The sequence below is a fragment of the Columba livia genome, chromosome 3, assembly GCF_036013475.1.
Source record: "Columba livia isolate bColLiv1 breed racing homer chromosome 3, bColLiv1.pat.W.v2, whole genome shotgun sequence".
NCBI classification, from domain to species: Eukaryota; Metazoa; Chordata; class Aves; order Columbiformes; family Columbidae; genus Columba; species Columba livia.
The window spans coordinates 12,468,922-12,482,487 of NC_088604.1; the positions used below are offsets into that span (position 1 = coordinate 12,468,922).

The 13,566-nt window shown below is 40.4% G+C and overlaps 1 protein-coding gene across 1 annotated transcript; it reads left to right on the forward strand.

Annotated features, from left to right (window-relative positions):
* Positions 1 to 681: 681 nt before the first annotated feature.
* On the forward strand, positions 682 to 13,332 carry ZPAX (uncharacterized). Its single transcript, XM_021293619.2, has 22 exons — positions 682 to 925; positions 1,166 to 1,218; positions 1,912 to 2,004; positions 3,365 to 3,492; positions 4,113 to 4,256; positions 4,908 to 4,991; positions 5,530 to 5,697; positions 5,766 to 5,862; positions 5,959 to 6,182; positions 6,923 to 7,076; positions 7,153 to 7,361; positions 7,448 to 7,565; positions 7,721 to 7,926; positions 8,343 to 8,460; positions 9,161 to 9,330; positions 10,100 to 10,173; positions 10,251 to 10,378; positions 11,180 to 11,369; positions 11,779 to 11,920; positions 12,192 to 12,291; positions 12,434 to 12,509; positions 12,603 to 13,332. The coding sequence occupies exons 1-21, from the start codon at positions 903 to 905 to the stop codon at positions 12,502 to 12,504; spliced, it is 2,694 nt and encodes an 897-aa protein (XP_021149294.2). The 5' UTR covers positions 682 to 902; the 3' UTR covers positions 12,505 to 12,509; positions 12,603 to 13,332.
* The last annotated feature ends 234 nt before the right edge of the window (positions 13,333 to 13,566 follow it).

The following is a 13,566-nucleotide window of genomic DNA, read 5'->3' on the forward strand; positions in this document are numbered from 1 at the left end:
AGTTTGACCACTTGCCTTAAAGATAAACAGTTTTTTCCCCTTTTGTTGTAAAAAATTGCCTTCTTGTGAGGAGAAACTGAGAGAGCTGGGTCTGTTCAGCCTGGAGAAGAGAAGCTGAGAGGGGATCTTATCAATGCTTATAGATATCTCAAGGGTGGGTGCCAAGAGGATGGACCAGACTCCTTTCAGTGGTGCCCAGTGATAGGATGAGGGGCAACGAGCACAGACTGAAGCACAGGAGGTTCCATCCAAATATGAGGAAAAACTTCTTTCCTTTGAGGGTGCCAGAGCCCTGGAACAGGCTGCCCAGAGAGGTTGTGGAGTCTCCTTCTCTGGAGACATTGAAACCTGCCTGGTCACATTCCTGTGTGATCTGCTCTGGTGAACCTTCTTTAGCAGGTGGGTTGGACTGGATGATCTCCGGAGGTTCCTTACAACACCAACCATTCTATGATTCTGTAATGCTGTAGTTCACACACTTGCTAGTGCCAGACTTCAGCTATCCAGGAAAGGCTGTACAAAGCTCTCCACAGAAGAGATCAGGTGAAAAGAAGCAATTCTGAAGCAATTAATTACTACATACTTTACCAGAACAGCACCAGTTATCCCACTGCTCCCTGACAACCTGCTAGTTGAGAGCAAGCAAGCACCAAACCTAGGTAGGAGCAGATTTAATCAGTAAAGTAAATGAACAGGTGACATGAATTATAGGTCTGCAGTTAAGAGGGTAAACAGCTGAAAATTAGTTTCATCAATATAAAGGTGGCAGCTTTTCTATTTAATCTAAGATACTAAGGAGTCAGAAAGGCTTTGATTTCTAGGCAAAGTTAATAAAATCAATTTTTGTTTGTGTATAACTATAGAAGAAAGAGCATCATAGGTAGAGGAGGATCAAATGGGCAATGGAGCTGAGTTTGATGCAGAGGTGAGAGCTTCATGGTTGATAAACATAACTGGTCTTATTTAAGGTATCAAATATATTAACTTTTTTTATGTACCTTTCCTAGGTTTTTAGTGGTTCTATTTTGCAATTTCTAAATCTAGACATGTAGCCCTAAACTTGAGAATAGTTTAATACCCACACTGGAACATTCTGAGCATAGAAATTTGTTGGCAAGCTGTCATCAGAGACGAAGCTTTTGCTAGTTCTTGTCTTCTCTTACAGGTTGTTACTAATAGGAATGTTAATCTCTGAAATATGGACCCAAGAGCAATCAGGTAATGTTACTGTAAACTGCTTTCTCATGTCAACTCTCAAACTTTTTCACAGGTGATATCTGCATGTGTGTGTTTCAGAAGCATCTGAAGTTCTTGTAGCAGCAATATTTGCACACTTTTCTGAGAAACTCCGAACATAGAGATGTCTAATGATAACTATTCACAGCCACTCTTGAAGTTTAGGTACCATCATATTAAACAAATGTTTCTACCTTTCCTCATGCTGGTAACAAGGACTGATGAATTAACAGGGACTATATCATTGTTCTTGTTTCCTTGAGCCTAGCTATTGACCATATAACATGTAAGGTCTTTTAAATGCTATAAAGACATCAGTGCTTTGCATGAGAAGAAACTCTTTTATTTTCTTTAACCAAATTTGCTATCCATTTTAGCTTCTTGCTTAAAAACTAGGGCTGGTCCCAGAACAGCACATAAAGAGAGGTGGTTCCATGACTGGCTGCTGCAGGCAGCATTGCCTGCTGACCAGACATTTACTATTGGAATACTGATTTCAGAGCTGTTTTTTCTCCTGGAAGTATTGCTGGTTTAAAAAATAACTTTGACACCTCCTAGCCAGGTGTGCTAGAATATGATTGTTGCAACACTGACTTTATAGAGCAGTCTGGGAAGTAATAAATTTCCATTACCTTTACTCCCCTACTTACTAGCCTTTCAATATATTCAACACAGGACTCATGAGTTCGGAGTGCTTGGGGAACCTTTTGCGTATAACGTTGAGTGCTGAATATTTTAAGGACAAACACTTAACTTTTTCTGTTGTTGGTAAGTTGATATAGAAGAACTTGAAGAGAAAATTACACAGGGTGAAATGTTTAAAATTCTCTGAGGTCCTCCTATACTAGAATTCCCTGGATTATGCTAAGATCAGTGTTTAGTAGGTTGCACGTCACTGTAAGTAACAGGCAAATACTACCTTTATTTCTGTATAACCTATCCTATAGCCTCGTTGAGTTTTAACTTAGCAATATGAAGTCTAATCATGGCTGTCTTTAGAATCAAAATGCACATGGGAGTTTCTAGGCATGTTAATGCTGGTGGATTTCTTTCTTGGTGGAAATGTTCCCCAGTTACAGCACATGTTAATACTGTTCTGAAAATTCACTATCAGAAGCTGGCACTACGCTAATTTTTGCACTAATAGCTCTCCACTTTCTTTGCTTTAGCTAAGGGACCTGGTGAAGACATACAAATTCTTAATGAAGTTAAGAAAAACTAGCTGGGGCCTCTGACTACGGGCTTGGTAATCAGCAAGTCATGCATTTGAGTGAAATGCATCACAGAGTGCCTTGGAAGGGCAGAGTCCGATGACTGTTGGGCTATAAATGTAATCAGGTGTAAGATTATATGCATAATATGTAAACTCGGCTTTAAACTAGTTCTCCATGCTAGCTAGCTAACTAGATACAATTTATAACCAAACATCCATTGGTCCAAAGTCTTAAACTTGTGTAAAGACCTGCTAAATGTATGTTCATTGTCTAGTTGTCTGCATCCATACTTAAAGACACTCTGGAATATGTAGAGTTTGAAAGTATAAACTGATTATTTTTGGAAGAGAGAGATTTAAATAAAAAATTAAAAAAAAAAAAAAAAAAAAAAACAACACAGAGACAGTTTTGTAGCCTAGAAAAATACAAGCTAAGCTTTAGTGTGTTCGTCATACTGGTTAGACCCTTGAAGAGACTCTGTTGGCCAGGCAAGCATTAGAGAGAAACATGAGCCTCTGGCAGCCACCAATCAGGCTCCTGATGTTGCTAACCTGTCATCACCTGTCAATTCTGACAGCTTTGACACTGATGACCTAACTGACTAACTGTGCTTACTGGGAGTTTTGCACCTGTAGGATTTAATCTTTCCATGTTGATATTTCTTTTATTCTATTGAAGTCCTCGGGCTGCTAGCATTCCCTGTCCCGGTCTGTCTGCAGTTCTACCTTTTTACAGACTTTGTCACAACTCTTTTCTACTGCTTTGCAATTCTCTCCTGTGTCTGAGCCCAGGGCATGAAGCTGGGCTGTACTGAAGCAGAGTCAGCTGAACCCTATGGCAAGGACAGGTTGCTGAGGGAGTTTGCAGAGCAGCAGCTGTGCTCATTAATACTGCTCTGCACTAATTGCCCATAGATCAATCTGGTGTAGCCTGGGAGCTGGATGAGGCCATGGCATCACAGTGTGGCTATTTAGTAACTCACAGCAATTGGAGTAGCATTGAGTTCCGAGCTTCTGCACTAAGCTGCCATTCTCACTTAGTGGTAAGTCTGTTACAGGTATTTTGACTAGAATTCTGTTACATTTGACCTTTATATGAAAGAGAACAAAATTATTGACAGGTATTAACTGAAGTGTCATAATGACTTGAACATCTGTTAGCAGAAAGTGATTTAATTCTCCTCAAAGGTATCCAGAGGTCTGAGAATATTTCATAGTATTGATATTTGAATGGCCTACAGATGAACCCATGAAGAAGCATATTACACATGCCCTTGAAGGGCAACTGTTCTCTCTTGGAGAAGAATAGGGAATTCTGTCTGGAAGCTGTGTTGCACTCTCCTCTAATATTTAGTGTCTGATAGACAGTAGAGTAAAAGCTCAGATTTGGCTGCTTGTGTTTCTTGTTTACTCATACTATGTCATAAAACACAAGATTAGCTCTATTTTAGGGACCCTTTTTTTGGTCCAGTTCTGGGGCTACATGAAAGGTTGAAGCTTTTCCCTAAAGTATTTATGTTGCTATGTAGCTATACCCCTGTATGCATGTAGCCTGCAGAGGCTGGTGGGCGGGTTTTGTAATTTACTTTTAGGTCACAAGGGTAGGAGGTGCCTATCTAGGGAGAACAAGTTTAACAAGCAAATGTTCTCTGTGCCCATGCAGAAAGATGTATTCACAGTAACTATACAAATCAAATCATCTCGTACTCCTGATATGAAAAATGTTAGAACTCATCTGAAAAGTGCAAGTTGCCCTTATGGTCTGTGCAATACCAGAGAGTTACTATGTGAAAGTAACTACATGGAGGTAAGTGCTGGAAGTACTTACGGAAAAGTACTTAAGGTAAGGACGTAAATACTGGATGATGCTGTATTTGAAGCTGATTAGATGCTAGGAATGTGTATTGAAAATGAAATTTGAATGTCCTGCCATGAACAACTCACTAGCGAATACACAGCATGCATCTTGAGTTTACTGATGCGTTTATATTATGCTTACATAGCCTACTTGTAACATTAATAGACAATAAATTTAACATGGTATTCTAAAGGTTAAGATAATGGATTGAGCTTGCTGAACATTGCCTCAACAAACCTTGTTTGAGATAATAGAAATGTATTCTTTCTGAAGGAAGCTTCCGTATTGAATTTGATGGGGAGAAGAGAGCTGAAAAAGGATTTTTCTTAGAAGAGGACATGGGAGTCAAGAACAAAATCCTGTTGTTAATTGGAAGGAGAAATAGGCAGAAAATGAAGTTGAAATCAAGTAGACTATAAATAATGCACCATGCATGATGGGATCTTAGGCCATGATCTTTTACTCGGTGGGAGGAAACGCTGCTAGGAAACGCTGCATCTAGGAAATGCTGCTCTCCTTTGAAATAGAACTTGTAGGGTGTTGAGGACAAGGAAACATGTGCCATCAGAAAACCCCTTAAAGAAGTGCTTTTCCCTTCAGGTTTCTGTCAGGAGGGAGGTTCCACAGACTGTAAAAAACTTTGTTCAAGATGAACCTGAGGACTGGACTTTTGCCTTTCCAGAGGTAAAACCACAGGTTTTCTTCCTAGTAAAAGCTAGGCACAACCATCCTTCTAATCTATGTCTGCACAGTACAAAGTGTCCTTTCAAAAAGCACTTAAGTAGGAAGAGCAGAAATTCTGTACCAAGTATTTTTAGTAATTAGACATTTTGCATGTTAGAAATACAGACAGCTGTAAGCTATGTCTCCAAGGAAGAAATGGAAATTGATTTCTCAAAAACACTATAAATTAAGTATTCCCCAGATGAGGGACTGTGTAACAAAATCTGTCTCTAAGGCCTCCTGGCCCAGAAGTGAGCAGTGGGTAGGCTTTTTTCTTCTTGGACCCTGTATTTGTAATGCAGCAGTGCAGTTAATCTCTGGTGCTCTTAATAAGTGAAGTTTTATGTAGTGGGGAGGGAGGCTGGAGGGGTATCCCACTAGCAGTATTCAGAATAAGGCAACAAAACTGCTGGACAGATTAATACAGTAAATGGTTCAGTGTAGGAAGTCTGGTACTTTGAAGAGCATGTTTAAATTGTTGACGAGTTTTCCTGAATAGGCAAAAGCACAAGAAGCCTCAATATGGCAAACAGTGTTTCATCAGCCAGAGAAAAAGAAGGCTTTTCTTGTAAGCGATGCTTGGAGTGCAGGTTATGGACTCAACACCACAGACACGAGGGTTCTGCTGCGAATACCACACACTGCTGCGTCAATTCAGCTGGTCGAGGTCGGTATGCTCACTCTGCCCCAGCAAGCGGCCAGGCTGTGGATGTCTAACCAGGTCCCTTCCTACAGGCTCAGGGAATTACCTTTTCTGTGGTGAGATCAAGTACATTTTACAAAGAGCGATGGATAATCCTGATGGTGGATACTTCTGTGGCGTGTCCTGTAGGTGAGAAATGCAGTACCTTATTCCAGTGCTTCAATGTACAGGGACCGACTAGCAACTAGAATAATGAGCTGATGCCTTTCATATCTTGTCCCTAAGATGGTGTGGACTACACTAACAAAACAATCATCTGGACTGTTCCAAAATATATTCAACTGCTCTCTACTGCAGCAACGAGTTTTAAGGATGTGCTTGTTGAAGCTGGTGTGGATCTACACAAACTTTCTGCCAAAGAAATGGCTTCCAGGAAATATGTGTTATTGAATGACTTTAATGCAATTACAGTGAAGATACCAATAGGTGCAGAAGGTGGCTATTATAAGGTGAGTGACTTATGTTAGGAGCAACAGACTTTCTGTTCCTATTTTTTTTTCTAGTTCTTCATATTGTTCCTTCCAAATAAAGGATGGGGAGTGGAGGGAAGAAAAGATATATTAAATATTCCAAAAGCCCTAACCAAAGATAGCTCTTGACAGCATCACTTTGAAGAATTTATTTTCTTGCAAGCACAGATGGACGGAATTCTATACAGACGTATTGATTAGTTTCCTTCCTCGGGTTAACACAGAGCTTTCATCTTTTACTCCTAATGTCATACTCCTACATACAGTCCTACCTGGACTGTAAAGCATGTGTGGATTCTCTTGTATTTTACACAAAAAATTCAGGAGGGTGGGAACAACCCATTTGTCCACAAGACTGTATGATATTGGGATGGGCTGAGACTAGACATCTAAATAATATAGTTGCTTGGAGTGAACTGAATCTTGGAATATGTTGTGACAACTGAACTTCAAAGGAAGTTACAGAAGGAGCCCTTTGACTGGTAAAATAGTCCCCTGCTGCTTTGAAACTTCAAAATGGGAGGCAGTTTTCCAAAGGAAGTCCGGAGTATTCTGAGAACTTAAACTCGTAGGGCTACAGTAAATGCCACTTCAGAGTTTATAGATCCTGAGCTGAGGACAATTGTTTGGAGCTGTAGCTCTAGCTGACCTTGAGATGGTACAATACAATTTTGATGTAAAATCGTGTTCTATTAAAGGATGTTGATTTGACATTCTAGACTTCTGTGAGCAATGGACAGCATGGGACAAAATATGCCATTAACTTGTTCTTGGAACATCAGTGGGAAGATAACAAATGGGGACGAACAAAATATACTATCATCAAGGAAATAGAAACACCATTTGAAGAAGTAGAACTTGCTATAACCAACAGTAAGTAGCCTAATGTTGAGTTTTCTGAAGTTTTTTCACACTTTTAAGAGCTTAATGTTATTGCCTTCATTTTCAGACTCCAATCTCAGTGCAAGGCTAATGAATGTGACATTGGGAATGTTCCTCCCAGATGTGGAGCTTGTGAACTTAACCATTGAGGGGGCAACTGTTGCTGTACCTGAAGCTGTTCAGCATGGATATCAAACATATGAGATCAAATATGCTAATGGAAGCAAAACCTATGTAATCCAAGTCCCATTTGATGCACCAAGCATTAAGAAAGAGGTGTGTACTAAGATACTACAGCATACCATGGTATAGAAATTAAGATATAACTTGTTGATTTTATTTTTTTAATCTGATTTTCCTAGTACATGAAAGTGGACATGAGAGCATACACCCTGAATGTCACACTCACATTCATAACTCATCCAACAAGTGACACCTTCAGTGTCCCAGTCATAGCAGTGTCAGCTGTTAAAGATGCAGGTAAACTAGTGGGACTTGGGCAAAACTGTACCAACCTGGCTGTAGACTCAGCTGTTACCTGGACTAATTTCAGCCAGGGATACTGTCAGACTTAAATAGCCCTATTAAACTCTGATGGCAGCTAGCATGCTGGCTGACTCTTGACTGTATCACAGTACTACCCAGTGCAAGAGGATTTTGTGATGGGAGGAACCTTCATCTCGTCATCACTCGTGGGAATGTGGACCAAAACTGGCTGCCCTTCATCTCAGACTGGAACCTCACCCCGGAGGCTGTGCAGAAGTACAATTACAGCCTGAGGGACAATGGCACTCACTTGGCAATCTCTGTTCCTTTCCTTTCTTCCCATCTGAACTACGAGGTAAGGATGTCAGCATGTAGCAGTTAAAAGGCATGTTCTGGCCGTGAGATATGAACATGATATGCTATGATCTATGATATGCTTGAAGATGAAACAAAACTTCCCTTTGAAGTAGGCTTCAGAGGATTAATGGGGAACTATTTTCTGCCCTTGAAAGAACGTTTCAATTTCACTTAGTTAATATTGGCAGAAGTAGACAAGAAAAAAATGCAATGGATTTTGTATCACATTCTATTGCAAAATGACAGAAAAATCTCATTCTGTTGGCTTCTAGACTAAAGTCTCTTCTGTGGATTTGATTTTTGAGCAAGCACCATTACCTTTGTCATGTCATAACCTGCCCTACTAGGTTTTGAGTACTGTAGTTGAACGGTTTGTCTTTATTCTTTTGTTCATCCTGTGATTATAATCTCTAGGTTTTTCATACTTCTGGAATAAAGGCTTCACTCTACTTAACCTTGAAGGATGGCAACACCTTGGCTAATAGAAGGGATTTCTCAATTTCCTGCAGATTTTCACCTTCAGCGCTAATACGTAATAACATGTTGGGGATTAGCTGTTAACACTCTTTGGGCTGCATAACTAAGTCACACAAGTCTGTGCAGTCTGAAATGTTTCTGGAGTTTCTACTTGTGTGATATTTTGTTTGCCTGTCAGATTTCCTGCAAAGGAAAATGCTAGAAGGGAAGTCAAACTGCAGATTGGAGTGACTACCCTCTCTATTACAGGAAGGGGAAGAAGGAGGTGGGAAACTCCACTTTCCCTCACACCTCCAAAATTTATGAAGCATTATAAAAAGGTTTTTATGGCTGTTTTCAGGGTCGAATGTTTTGTTTTGTTTTTTGGTGTTGGTTGTTGTTGGTTGGGGGGGAGGGGGATGCTTTGCTAGGTGGGGAGGGTGTCAACATGTAAATTAGTTGTTCTAAAATTACTCATCAGTATTGAATGTATTGAATATCTTGGCTAGAAAAACCTTTTTGAGAGAAGGTGAGAGTTCCCAGGTGGAGAAAGTTAAGTGAAATCACCAACTTTGTCCAGGTAGTTCACACTCTACTGGTAGTTAGCTTGAAGAAATTCAGATGTTAGTACTGATTGGAGTCTTGATGAAAACTCAGTCCTTGTAAGCTGTCAAAAAACTTGCTAGCAATTCCATACAGGACCTCTTCGTGCTAGGCTACAAAATAAAGGTGTTTGAGTCCAGATTTATATGAAAATGTATTTTTTTATCTTTCAGAGTGCCTGCCCAATGGCACTGTGGTTATTACTGCAGTAAAAGTAGCAGGAATTGCAGACCTGGACACCAGGCTGTTTGTCTTAAGGGATAGACTGTGCAAACCCAGTCTGGTGACAGAGAAGACTGCAACCTTCAAGTTCAATGTGAACACTTGTGGAACAAGTAGAAAGGTAAGGGCTTGGTAATGTGAACTTTGCATTGGGATAGGGTGGTTACTAGAACTGGCAGAGATTCAATTGAGCAGAAGCTGCAAGGTCAGAGCTGACATTTTGTTTAGTAGTATATCTACATTCTTTTCCTGAGGATACTAAATTCAGTTGGGCAGAAGTTCTTATCTGTTAGAAATTGTTTTCAAGGCCTGAGGTGCTTTCTGAAACTAGACTCTAGTTTGACATTCCCACATTATTTAATAATGGACTTGGATGTGAGCTTATGCTCTTGAGATATACTCAGAGGCCTTGCAGAAGCTGGTGAGGTGTTGCTGATGACTACCTGGCCTAAGACTAGAGTGGATCTTTTTCCTGCCCCTCATGTACTGCATAAGTAGAAAGCGGATAAAATAACAAAGAATCAGATCATGCTCACATTCAGGTCACCGCAAATGCAGCTTCTACAAGTGTTGCATCTCATGCTACACTGATTTTTTTTTGTCAATGTAAAAAAAAATGAGGTCTTTCTCAGACCAAATGCACTCCCTTTCTGGGGTGTTATGTCATATTCAAGATATTGTTAGCTAATGAACTGTTTGTTCTTGACTATGGCATAGCTGTCAGTTTTAGTTCAGTAGGCACAGGGCTCTTGGCTGGTAACTTCTGGCTATTCCTAAGTGTAATCTGCTCAGGGCAGTCTGCCAGTCAAGTGAAGGAATGTGGATATTGTGTCAAAACCAAAGTGAACTCTCATGTAATTGTCCTGTTTGTAATGATGTTTTTCTTTCAGTTCAATAGCACAACTATGACATATGAAAATGATGTACTCTATTTCAGACCTGGCAATGATACACCAGTATACCAGTAAGTGTCATTTCCTAGAAGAAGGTTGTCCAAGGTATTTTTGTTTCTAAAATCTAATGTTAAATCTGTTCCCTCAGACTGAAATTTGCATGCTTGTATGCAATCAAGCAGACTGTCGATGTCCAATATGAATCTAAGAAGAACCCACCACCCAGTATTAAGCCAGGGTTTGGCTATCTTGATCTTTCAATGAAGCTTTTCAAAGGTAACTTTAATGATTAGATTTCACAGAATGGTTGAGGTGGTAAGGGACCTCTGAAGGTGATCTTGTCCAACTCTCCTGCTCTAGGAGGTCCACCTAGAGCAAGTTGCCCAGGACCATGATCAGATGGCTTTTGAATATCTCCAAGGATGAACTGGAAACCCCTTTAAGGCCTCTGAGAGGTTTTCCACTCCAGAATGCCATAAACCTGGTATCTATAGGGGATCAAACAGATACTTGCGTCATCCTGACTTAAGTGTCATTTTCTCGCTTGGCCTGGGCATGCTAGAATTTTTGTGCAGTGGGTGTTATAACAGCTTTTTTCACCTATGACATCCCTAAGTGTTGCTAAGCAGAGTTAGGACTGACTGCAATAATCATGACTTATGTCTAAGAAGGCAGCTACATGTAATATTGCTATAAAATAGTATCTATGCTAGCAAAAAGGGCTAACTGAAGCCTGAATTAAATCCTCATCATGACTGAAGTGCTCCTGATTAATTTTTTTACATTTTTTTTTCATCTAAGTACCTTTATAGGGACAATTTTAAACAGGCATCTTACTCCAATGGGTTTTTGCAGGAGTGTCTGGCTTCTGAATCCTCAGAGCCAAGGAATAAAGTTCAGATCTTTGCTTCCATTGCCAGTTCTTACTTTACTGTCATTCTGTCCCCATGTGTTGACTTCCATACACTCTCCTAGGTTATAGTGTTACTGTAAATGGTGGTGGAAAGAAGAGTGAAGCAGAAAGCTTGTGAATGTGCACTCTGTAAAAAGGAAACTAACATTAATAATCTCTTCTAGACAAATCCTATTCAGAGTCCTACCAGAAACTGGAATATCCTGTGGTAAAATACCTGAGAGAAGCACTGTATTTTGAAGTTGAACTGTTCCAGCCTAAAGATGAGAGGTTGGAGCTAAACCTGGATGACTGTTGGGCTACAAACTCCCAAAGCCAGGACAGCCTTCCACAGTGGCCCATCCTTATAAATGGGTAAGGAGGGCTTCACTTCTGGATTTGGTAACTGGTCAGCACAGGGTCCCTTATCTTGGGTGTGAGGAGAGGGGAAGAGGACAGAAGCTGGCTTGGATACATTTTGTCCTGATGAGCAATTGTTGCTAGGCTGTTGAGAACATGTTGATGCTGGCACAGTGGTTATGCCTTCTGGTGGTCAGAAGTGCTTCTAACTAACAGCTTCCAGCTGGAAAGAAAAAAGAAGCAACCCTGACTGTGGACAAAGGCAGGCACCATGGATGGGGGAGGCTCTGTCCATACCTCTGTGGCCTAAGGAAACTGGAGAGAGGAAAGCTCCTTTGTATTTCACTTTCTTGCTTTGTTTAAAGATCTGGTTGAAGTGATGAAGGTTTAGGTTAATTCCATTTTCTTTTACTTTCCCAAAAAGATGTGAAAACAGCAGAGACTCCTACAGAACTGTCTTCCATGAAGTTGATTATAGCCTCAGAGTAAAATTTCCTCAGCACTTAAAGAGATTTGAAGTGATTATGTTCACCTTTGTACAAGGCACAACTCTGTTACAAGAGCAGGTGAGATGTCTCCATGGTCTGTCATACTGTCAGCAGTCCTGATATGTGAGTCTGGAGTGGTGCATGCAGTAAATGTTGTGTTAAGCCTCAGTTGGCCAGGTGCTTGCTTGGGGCTACTAGCCACTTTCTTGAAGGTATAAAGCTATGAGAGTAGTAAATAGTGACTAGCCACTTAACGGTGTTCAGTCCATCTCCTTCAGGGTCAGTACACAATCAGATGTTTGCCAAATAAGATTCCTCTATGCATAATATAAATTTTCTTGTCTTGTAGCTGTATTTCCACTGCAGTGTGATGATATGCCGCACTATGCAGACAAAGACTTCAGGCTTTCTTTGTCCAAGGAGATGCAATCCCGGGAGACACAGAGTTGGTAAGAAAATGGGCTCTTTTCAGGTCAATCCTGAATCTTTCCTCAGCAACATGGCACATGTTCTCAGGAGCTGTGTCAGGTGACAGACTGCTTGTCCTAGAGTGTGCTGTGCAGAAAATCAAAAGTTTAAATGTCTTGCTAGACCGCAGTGCAGAGCCACATCCACATGGGCAAGTGTCATCTGGAGCAGTACTTGTTAGGAAAGAGAACTAGCAGAGGTTGGTGTCAATCTTAAAATTACACTACTGAAATACCAAGCACACTGCTGTTGTAACCTAACAGACTTCTGTATTACTCTCCTCTCCCTGTAGGTGAAGACACTGACTTCTGGCAGAGACTAAACAAGAACTATTTCGTTTTATGAAGCTGTAGTTAAGTGGTCTAAGCAAGCGCAGCATGCCCAGTTGTACAAGCAAGGACATCTCAGAAGTATCTACTGGGAAAATATATTGATGGTGTCTACTGAAAAAAGGGTTAGCTAACCAGTATGGATGTATCTTTAAGTTAGGGTGTGCAGTGTCAAACTCCTTGTCTTTTGTGTGACTTGCCTCTGACCTAGTCTGCTCAGCTGACATGTCCAAAACCTGTGTCTAGTCACTTTGCAGTTGGAAGCAGCTGTTTTGGGGTAGGGAGGAGAAAGGTGGCAACAGGTGTGAAGTCAATTGTAAAACACTTTGAGCCTTTTTTTATAGCTTCAGTTTGTGAACAAAGGGTTGCAGGGAGCTTAATGTCAGTAAGAGAAAGTGTTTTTCAGAGCAAGATGGGGATGAACATATTTGATCCTGTAGTGGTTATTGACAGAAAAGCTGTAAACTGTGCAGAGCCACAACACTGTTGTGAGATCCAATGTCAAGTTGCTTTCCCTTGTTTGGGGGAAATAATGTACGGGTAACCTTTGTAACTGTTTAGCTGAGTCAGTGAAGGAAAAAAGCTTTTAGTGAAGACTTGTAGTAACAGTAACCATAACACTTTGTGAATAGAATCCATGTATTAAGAATTTTTCCTTATTAAAGAACATGATCCTTAGGACCTCCTGTCAGATTTTGTTGTTGTTGGTTTTGTTTTCAATGGGAGGAAAAGTTCTTGGTTTCTTCTTTGCATCTGAACAGTGATGTGAAAACAGTTCAGATTCAATATTGTCTTTTCCTGTTCTAAGGAAAGCTATTGCTTACTGTGAATCATTATCCCTTAGGGCTAAAGATACAATAGCGGGTGTCTGCTTTTTAACTTTAAGTAGAATTATATTACAGGGACTCTCAGTGAAGGCTAACTTAA

Coding starts and splice junctions, on each gene's coding strand:
- ZPAX (XM_021293619.2), top strand. CDS start 903: ATGGAGCTGAGTTTGATGCAGAG. Junction 6,183..6,922: donor CAGAAGGTGGCTATTATAAG/GTGAGTGACTTA, acceptor TTGACATTCTAG/ACTTCTGTGAGCAATGGACA. Junction 11,370..11,778: donor TGGCCCATCCTTATAAATGG/GTAAGGAGGGCT, acceptor TTTCCCAAAAAG/ATGTGAAAACAGCAGAGACT.